The 10,292-nt window shown below is 38.8% G+C and overlaps 1 protein-coding gene across 1 annotated transcript in view; it reads right to left on the bottom strand.

Moving 5' to 3' along the window:
* TMPRSS7 (transmembrane protease, serine 7) overlaps nt 1-10,292 on the bottom strand; it is a 31,986-nt gene that overhangs the window by 4,640 nt on the left and 17,054 nt on the right. The window contains 6 exon segments of the mRNA XM_009888498.1: nt 8-185; nt 1,672-1,788; nt 2,902-3,012; nt 3,640-3,747; nt 4,856-4,992; nt 9,207-9,313. Of these exon segments, the coding sequence (XP_009886800.1) occupies nt 8-185; nt 1,672-1,788; nt 2,902-3,012; nt 3,640-3,747; nt 4,856-4,992; nt 9,207-9,313 (758 nt within the window).

Genomic DNA, 10,292 nt, shown 5'->3' with positions numbered 1-10,292 from the left:
TGCTTACTTGCTTTCTTGAAAGCAGTGAGCTGCAGACACAAGCCATTCTTTCGATATCACTGATGCCCCACAGTAAGCAGCTCCCACAAAATGCAGGCTGACCTGCCAGGGCCATTCACCTTCCTCAGTGTTCATACCGCCTACAATCCGAGAAATGGGATTGCTGCTCTTGCTGCTGCCACAACCTGCGAAGGATATTTCAGGTTATGATCCCCATGCCCAGTGATTTACTTTAATGACAGTTCTTCCCACATGGGGCATGAAAGAATCTTGCACTTTGGAATATTTTGAAATCTATTTCCGTGCCCTGCTTTAATCAAAAAACTTCTCTATTTGGCTACTTTATTCCTGAAACATTAAAAAAAAAAAAAAAAAAAAAAAAAAAAAAGAGCCACTGGCCTTTCTTTTCTAGCTCTGCTGCAGAAAATGGCCTCTAAATATTTCTTGTGTCAGAAATTGGTTTTATAAGCATCAAAATTAATATATAAAAATAGGTAATCCCTCATCTCTTTTTAATACTATCAGCCCTGAACTGAAAGGAGTCCATCAGGAAGGAATTAAGTTCAGCATCACCAGGGCACATATTTCTTGCAAAAACAGTGGGAATGATACAAGAAAAACATTTATAGTAGCAGCCATATATGTGCAATTTGGTCATTTATTATTTCAGAAACCAGGAAGTCCAATCATTAACTTGCATGGAAACAACTGAAAGTCTGAAAATGTATATTACTCACAGGTGAAGAAGTCATGCCTCAGCACAAAAAGCTCCACGCTATAATTTGAAGAGCAACGGAGAAAGACCCCTCTGCAGGGCCTCATGCCCATCCCTAGTGCATGCACTTAAAGCCTCTGCTCAGGAGTTTTAGTTCCACACTCCCACACACAAGTGTTAATACTGCTGGGAACTTTCCAGCACTCAGCCAGAGTCAAAAGCAGCATTGGTGTTTCCAAACACAAATAGGCATATAGCTAGTCTTTTAAGATGTCCTAGCGGATCCAAGGCAGGTGCTGGCAGATTTGACGTACAGGTAGCATGCCAGCAACAGCTGAGAGCCAGACAAAATACCCCAAAATATTCAGTTTAAGCAACTAATCCTAACCCCACTTTTATTGCTACTGCAGTAAAAATCACTTGTTCACTTTACAGCAAAACAAACTGAAAAGCTTGTGCAGAAGTTACTTTAGGAAGATTTAAGACTAGAATCTAGCTTGATATTATGAAGTATTGGGGTCTTTGCCATCCAGAAGAGACAGAGAAGTGAAAAGTTTGTGGGTTTTATCTCATTGCAGCTGTGTCACTCCTGAAGTCCAAATACAGTCTGACTCCAACAGAAGTTCCTGACACTGCTGCAGGCAACAAAAATGCTGCCTTACCAGCTAGCCAAGTTCAGTCCGCAATTAACCCTGCTTCCCTGTTCCTTAACATAGCTACAATTGGCATTACAGATGACTAAGATTCCCCATAACAGTAAGCTCACTATCCTGCAAGAACTCAGGAAATTCTGCAACCAGACTTGAAGTAAACTGATCATTACCCCACTATCACTGAGAGTATGCAATAAAAACTCAATACCTGCTGCATGAGTTGTACCCACTCCAAACCAGGAAGAAATAAAGGGGTTTATTGTGTAAAAAGTTCAAAAAGATGAACGTTTGAGAGGGACTTACTGCAACTGCTTTCATCACTTCCATCAATACAGTCCACAGTCCCATCACACTTTGCGTTTTGTTTCCTAATGCAAATGTTATTCCTGCATTTAAATGTGTGTTTGGTGCAAGGAGTACCTGAAACAGAGGCGGGGGGGGCGAGAAACAAAAAAAAGACTATTGGCTCAGCTTAACATGTGAAGACGTGCCTGCACAGATAAAAGAGTCGTACATGTATTAATAGATAGGAGGGAACATAGCAAAAGAACATTTTGGCTGGGATGGTTTAAACCAATCTCTAAGTTGAATAACCTCTTCAAGTAGAACTGCATCTATACTAAGGTTTGCATCAAGTTGGCTGAGTCTGAGCAAAGATTTCCTCCTGTCCTTTCCCATAGCACTAATGAACATGGATATAGTAGCAAAAACTTTGCTGTAGAGCAAGTCTTAGGTTTGAAAGAGAACACATCCAGTACTCTGGAAAGAAGCCCTCCTTTATATTTCAGTATTAAATAGGAAAGGGAAAGCTGTTTTACAAATTGTTTTCAGTTAAACTGCAACCCCAACCTTAGCATTTTCCTACTTCCCTGTGGCTTGCAATAAATGAGGCCACTTAAACCCAATCTATTATTCTTGTCAACACACAGAAGTATCCTGGAACCATTTACACAGACTGTCTAGTCAAGCAGGTCAAAAAACATTACTTTTTCTTTAAAAAAGTTACTTGCACCACTTCCCAGTTGTGCTCCCTTTCATATGTCACAGTGTCCATTTATTCTGAAATGTCTGACTCAGAATCTTCACGTGCCCAATGCTGAATTTATAGCTTCTGTAGAATTTTAAACACATTAACCCTATAACCCTGAAAACTGCTCCAGAGAAACTATCATTTTTATAGTTATGTTACAGATGGTAAAACAGATCCAGGAAATAATTTGCACAGATTATGCTTTAAAGGGATAAAATCTGGCATTCAGGCTTTAAATCCCTAGATACCCATCCTGCACCCAGAGTACTTAACTCTTCTGCCAGTATTTTGCTGAAACAGATGTTCACGAGCTCATTAAAAAGAAACAGTTTAAAAATCAATAATGGCTTATTTATAAGTGTATCAGAAAACTGAACAGAACTATATAACCTGAGTTAAATTTGATAGTGCTTCTTAACTTTTTGAATATGGCATCCAGTACTCAAGTCAGGACTGGATAGGTGATAGAAGAGAGGAAAAAATAATTAAGAGAGTAGCCTTACTGTGGGTGCAGTTCTGTTCATCTTCTCCATTCTCACAGTCACTTATTCCATCGCAGGCAAGCAGGTTGTCCTGTATTGCGAAGCTGGAGTTACAGTTCCACTCAGGGACAACTTTAAAAACATAAGTCAAATTAGCTATAGAAGCGCACTTGTAATGCTAACACTACCTTTCTGACTGTGCCTGGCTACCACTTTCATAGCTTCACTGCATGGTACAGGAATAAGTATGAGTGCCCCTTTATTCATGAAGAAAATAAAGCACAAAGAGTTCAGTGATCTATCCCAGTTCATACATTGCCCTAAGTTGAGTGGCCCAAGTTCTAACCCTCTTTCACCACGGACATTTATTATCATTCTCATCTACTCTATGCACCACAATTTGTCATTCCCCCATGAAAACAAAATAACTCATCTCAAAGTAGAACAGAACTTTATAATTACCAGCATTTATCACATTAGGAAAAACTAAAATATAGCCTATTGCAGCTATTTTTGCACATCTAACTTTTTTCCTTACACTTTCCTTCTTCATTCTTAGTTTTGTCCCTTGCTAATTAACTATGAATTAAGCACTCAAGAGACTGCCTGATAGTCTGGACCTGGAGATACAGAGAAAGCTGGAAACATCTTTTATTTTTTCCCCCTAAAAATATTTCACCCTGTTTCAGTTGACTTCTAAGACTAGACAATATGTTCATTGAGTTTTCCAGTCAAGATTTCTCATATGTGAATACAAACCACAAAAGAGTTCATCGCTTTCATCAAAGCAGTTGTTTATCCCGTCACAGCGCTCCATCTGCTGAATACATAAGCCAGTAGAACACTTGAAATGTCCAGGTGGACATGCTGGAGGTAGAAAAGAAACAACTTAAAAGTTACCTTTTTCCAAATATTGCCAGCTCATTTCAGTTTACAATCATTAAGCTGTTCTAGGGAATGATTAAGTTGACTTAAATTTAACAGTCTGCATGCATTGCCAGCACTTAAATTGAGTTCAGATGTTGAAAAATGGGATTTAAAAAAGAAGAAAAAACATCCCTAAAGTTCCAGTTCAGCTGTTACTGCAATATGTACTGCAGGCTCTACGCTAGGACTGGACCAAATCAGCCAGCGTTTTATGGTACAACACAAGAGAGCTTAGAACACCATCTTCTTTTAAAGGACCGTCTCACTTTCAATAACCAGTTTGCAGCACTTTGCGACTTCAGTTAGTAACCTACATTTAGGTGACTTATAAATTACATAAATGCTTGCCTTTTAAAGTAAAATCATGAAGTTGCCATCTTTTTACAGACTCCACATATATGTAATGCATAAAATTGCTCTAAGAAGATAAATAACTACAACGAGAAACCATTGCTTCTCTACCACTTTAAGAACATGAATTTATAAGATTAGTACAGGGGGAAAAGCATCAGTAAATAGTTGCATGTTGCAGGACTTGAAAAATCTCACGGTTGGTAGACATCAACTTTTTGAAATGTTTTTCAGGTCAGATTTATACTTGCACACAAAGTATTTAAATTGATGGAAACACTAGAATAAGAAGTTAGTTATCTGGTACTCTCTGTTCAAGCCTTTGTAGTAATAGAAACATTGTAAATAAAACCTTGAGGATGAAAACAAACACAAGCAGCAGACTTCAATTGATCGCACTGTGGCCATAGCCACATATGAAGCTTTAAGGACTATGCAGAAGACAGCAGACTGTGTGTGTACAAGAAACCAGAGTATGGTGCACATGCCCACAAACCTTAGCTGCGCAGCCTCGATGAGCTAGAAAAGGCTCTTAGTTTGCTAGTCACCTGACTCAGTAAGATTAGAGAAGAAAACAAACGAAAACCCAACAGAGAATTTCCTGTGTAAACCTAATTAAGTCCTACTGGACATGAAAAATGCTGCTTCGCAGGTCTAAAATGCAAAGACGAGTTAAACAACACAAAATCCATCTTACGCTCGCTGATGTTATAGCTGCCATACTCCACCAGAAGTGGCTTCTCTGATACCTTTGAACTGCACTGAAGCTCGATGTTGACAGCAGAACTTGCAATGTGGAAGACCGTTTGGTGATCAACATAGTAACCACAGTACCTAAAATTGTTCAACAGAGTTCTAGATCAGCCTTCACATCAAAATTGCCTTACATAAAATTTAAACATCGCTGAAATTCAGCAATGCAGTCAGCTGTCATACTTTAATTAAGAACCAAAATCTGAGCCAGTACCCAATTTCCCCAGAATGCTGGTAATAATCCTTCATGACCACACACATGCAAGCAGAATGTTTTGCCAGAAAGCCTAGAGGAACAGAGATTTAATGAAGAAATTTATCAAGACAAACATGGGTACTTTTGTCACCACTCTGATACCTGTTTTCAAAAGATTTGGATTTTTGGGAAGTAGATTTTGTGGGAGGCAATATGTCAGCAGAGCAGAGAGCAAATTTAGCTGCTCTGATTTTGAGGATTGCCCCTAAAGATGAGGGCACAAGGCATTGGGATAAAATTGGTCCAACTACTTTGGAGGTAGAGTGCAATAGATTTAGTGAAACTGAAAATATTTCTAAGTGGTCACCCAGCCCTCATCCACCATTAACATTCTGGAATTTTGCCTTTGAAAGTCATGTTTTCAAATAACTAGTCTAGATGGAAAAAAAATCCCTTGGGTGTGCATCTACTTTAAGCTGCCATTTTGGCAAAGAGCTTCCTTGGACTTCTGCCTAGGTTCCACTTAACTCAGAGAAACCTAAATGCTCCCCGATGCCAGGAAACATTTAAGGCATCTATTGCTAATGTATTTCTATTGCCCCTTTCATCAAAGATGCCAAAGGTGATGTAACTGGCATTTAGAGGTTACTCTAGCTGGGGAAAGAAAAAAAAAAAAGAAGAAAGAAACAAAAACCAAACCTCCCCAGCCCCCAAAGAAAACCACAAAACAAATAACTCTTTAACAGCGAAATGTTGCTGGATGGTGCTTTAAAAATTGGAGACAGTTTTAAACGTAGTAAAACAGTGCACATTGACAGCACAGGTTGTTCCAGAAGTAGAAATAAGGACCCTCTCGTCTGCTCCACTAAAGCACCCTAAAAATGCAGCACTATTGAGAAAAAATCATCTGGCTTTAAGACCCCTATCAAGAAAAGTACTTACCGGTCTAAACAGATTCAAGAGGAGAAGGAGCTGTATTGATTCTTAGTGCACTTGGCACACAATTTCTTAACAGGAGTGTGAAGTCAGACACTGTAGTTAGAGTGAACTCTAAGAACGTGGAAATGGATTATTGTATTGTTAAATGAACTAATGGATTATTATCCAGAGGTAAATATTTCCCTTGTTTATTTTGGCAACATCAGGCATTGCACCAAGACTGCTCTTCACGTCAATGAATGCAGGGAAATTGTGCAGTGATTTTCACATAGGTAGATGTTGCCTGGTGTCCTGTGCACCCCTCTAAAGAATGCCATAGGGAATGGCCATGTTCATTCATGTGTTTCCACATGTGCATTTTTTCATCTTACGAAAATGAAATATCCTTTTAACAGAACTAGGAGATACTGTTCCAGCAGTGTGAAAAATAAATGAACAAACCAAGTAAGAAAATATATTCCTCTTATACATCCTGAACAGATGCAAAGAAGAGAATTAATTTAATAGCTTTCTACTATAGCAAAGTTAATTAGAAATAAAAAAAAACCCAACCCAAAACCACAAAAAAACCACAAACCAACAAAAATAGAAAAAAAAAAACAAAAACCCAAAACCACGAAAAACCACAAACCAACAAAAATAAAGATATCTATTAGGGCTAAGAGCGAAGACTTCCCACTACAGGAAGTCTTAAGTCTTATTCTCACTCATTTTAGTGTGTCTGTGATCAATGTTTCCAACCTAAAACATCCTGCCAAGGCGCATAGCAAAATGGCACCCAGTCATCTGATTCCCCTCAATTAGCTTACAGACATTTTCTACGTTTCTCCTTCTGTCAGTGACTTAGACAACATCCGTCAAACAAACCTTAGCACCACTGAAAAAAAAAAAAAATATAAAAAATTGCAGGCTGCATTGACCAGTTCTCAGCCACATAAAACAATCTCATCTCACCTGAACTAGAGGAAGCTCCTGCCCATCTGTAGCTGAGACAGCTACACCAAGGAAGCTATCACCTATACACAGTAAGAAATGCCATATGCTCATGGGATTTGTAAAACAGAGCTAAAGATCTTTGAGAGCCTTCTAGTGGTGTTTTACTAGCCATTTCTCCAGATCCAGGGCGAGGGGAGGTTGCAAGGCACCATCTGTAACTCTCTGCCATTGCTACAGAGAAAAACTAATTAAGCAGATCCTGTCCCGTATGCTGAAGCAGGGAGTGGGACGCCTTTTCAGGTGATGAGTAGATATGCGCATCCTGTAGCAGAGACAATGGGATGTTGCACCAACGAATTTAAGAAAAATAAAACACTGGCAACCTCTGTTCACATAAACCTCTAATGGTCTGCTCACAGAGACTTGTTGATATTTCTGCCTATGAGAATTTCAGCAAAAGCGGTTCATCAGCTGTAACTTCTCTGACTGGGCAGAGGAACATTAGTATGTCCACTGAAAGAAAGATGAGGAAGAACGGCATGGTGGCATTCAGTGGCTCTGGTTAGATAAAGTTGTCCTAGCGGTATGAAGGAACCTTATCTGCACCATCTTCCTGGTAGCAGTATTTATTTACCAAGATCTGTTTCCTGAAGCTTCTTAACCCTTTTCACCTAAGATAGCAAAATATGCATGTTATAAACCGCAATTATAGGAAGCTGAAAAGGTGGGGTGTCGTCTCCCCTTCCCCCCTACCATTTAATTAACCATTACAATTGGGGGCGGGGGGGGAATAAAATATCAAAATGTTTCATGCTTTAAATCTTATTTTTTCCCCATGGAAATTAGACATAGAACAGTAGATCATAGAGGTTCAAAAGCCTTATTTTCAGCAAAAAAGACAATTTCAAAGGAAAGCTTGTCTTCATCTGTTTATATTATCCACAACTTGCAACAGAAATCAGGAGCATGTGTTCTTGTGCAGTACTTCAAAAGTAGCCTCGTGTGCCTTTCTAAGGGTCATACTCTGACATTTGATTCTGTGGAATGTATAACTGGTAGGCTTATTTAAAAACTACTCTCTTGTAGAGAGTATCCTTACAATATGAACCCATCATTTATTTTTTTTTTCCTCTAGATTTTGCCTTTATTTGATTCATATCTCAGCCACTCCTAATATCTCAAATCTTTCCAATTCTATGATAAAAAGAACACTAAAAAAACCCACAAACACACCAAATGTTGTCTATTTTGACTAGTGTTTTCGTGTGCCCATCTAGTCCATCAACCAATTCCCATCAACGCACAATTTTAGGAGCTTCAGACAAAGATTTTATAGAGAATTTTCACTATACAAGTACAACATGGTATCAAAGAATGAAGCTTTTTCTCCTCTTTGTAATTCTTTCAGTGACACTATTAAAGGCCTGACAGACTTTGCTTAGTTTCAGCAGTGAGTTCAGAAATTCAATTTCAAGTCTGATCTTACTGAGGTTTCCATTTGAACAAAGTTTAAAAAAAAAAAAATAATAATTCCAACATCCTAAATCTAACCTTGCCTTATCGTCCACTGATTGCAAGATGACTTTAAAAAAAAGAGAAAAAAATGGGTAGAAAATGTGTATGGTAAAGCAGCAAAACTTTAATTAAAAAAAAAAAAAGCTGCAATATTTTAATAAAAACCACTTCAGGAATACAGTGTACCTTGGCAGCCAATCTGTGCAGTTTCTCTTTCAAGAACCAGTGACCAGAATGCAGAAACAGTTATTTTTCTGTTCCAAATAATCTCATTATAATAGCTTTCACTGAGAAGTTAATTAGGTTTGGTGTCTTCATGAGCAATCATAGAATTAAGTTACACTTAAAGGGGTTTTTACAGACTTTGTTCAGCAATCCAGAAACCCCAGAATTAGTTCAGGGTTCACAGGACATCCTTTTTTTTGCTCTTCCCATTTCTTTCTCTTCAAAGAGTACCAAGGCACCTTATTTTCAGCTTTCCGGCACTTTCTGGTAGAATTCATATAAATAAAATAAAACATACATATATATGCGTGTGTGTGTTTTATGAAGATTCAGTTACATCATCAGCCAAAGTGAAAGAAGGGTGGTAAGAGACACCAGTGAGACATCTCTGTCTTTGTGGAAAGTCTCTGACTGATCTGCATTAGTGATGGGAAGGCCTGTTTTGGTGATGTTATAGTTTAATAACCGTTGCAGAAGTACTTACATGTGTTCATTAATTTTCCACCATCCTCGCTCACAGCCTTTAATATTCTTCTCACTGATGGTATAGTTATGAAACTTCAGAGCTATACCAAGGCTCTTCCGTGGAGTCTGTTGTGAGGGAGAAAGACAGTGCAAGCAGTCTTTTTCCTTTTGTGTACATAGTACACGAAAGTCTTTAGACTTATCTCAGCAGTCCCAGTGCTTGGCAACACCACGCTCCGAGAGCTGTGCTGGCTTCGCCAGCTCAACAGCCAGCACTTGAGACACCCGCCAGCTATTCAGTCTCCAGTAAAAGCAAAAGCTGGCAAAGCCCCACCACAGCTGCAGGCTTTCTCCCCCTCTAGCCAACACTCCTTTCATCTTCAAAAGGCCACTGGCCATGGACAGAAAGCAGCTTTTGTATCCAGATCAAAGCGCTCAAACACATCCAAATTTACTTGTGTAGGGACACGCAGCCCCAGTGGATTATTAGCTAAGATACTGCACTGAATACCTGCGTCACCTTTGTAATGCTAGGAGTTATTTCTACCACAATATTGTAGTCTTCTGCTAGCACCCGCTCAGCTCAGCATTCTTTAGCGTTTCGCAAAAGATTTAAGCCCAAAAGTGTCATGAGGTTTCATAATTAATTAGAATTTCCTTTATTAAAAGGAACAGAATATTTTTGCAAGACAAGGCAATGTTCCCTTTAAAAAAGGGCTGGTTCAGGACAAGAATCCAGAAATGAAGATATTTCTCCTTCTCCCACAGAAAATATGATTCAGGTGGATGTGATTCAACGTGGGCAACCACTACCTTAACCAGACACAAGTAGGATAAGCAGAAAGAGGGGTAACCAGTGGACTACATTGTATCCATTGTCAGATTCTTTAGAGAGGAAAATTTTAAGGGCAAACCGTAAGCCAAAGATCATATTTTAGCAGCATCAATAGGGAAATACTAATGTCATCAGACATGGCATGACAAAAATATTTTAAACAGATGTAACCTTTCAGTCATTTACTTTCAGGAAAGTACCTGAAAAGATGCAGAAAAAGGATACCGAGAAAGAACAGTCTATGGGATTGTGCTGATAGGACAGAACATC

Source organism: Charadrius vociferus, unplaced genomic scaffold, assembly GCF_000708025.1.
Source record: "Charadrius vociferus isolate BGI_N301 unplaced genomic scaffold, ASM70802v2 scaffold487, whole genome shotgun sequence".
Classification (NCBI taxonomy): Eukaryota; Metazoa; Chordata; class Aves; order Charadriiformes; family Charadriidae; genus Charadrius; species Charadrius vociferus.
The sequence above is the reverse complement of the archived record's forward strand: the minus strand, read 5'-3'. Positions and strand labels throughout refer to the sequence as shown.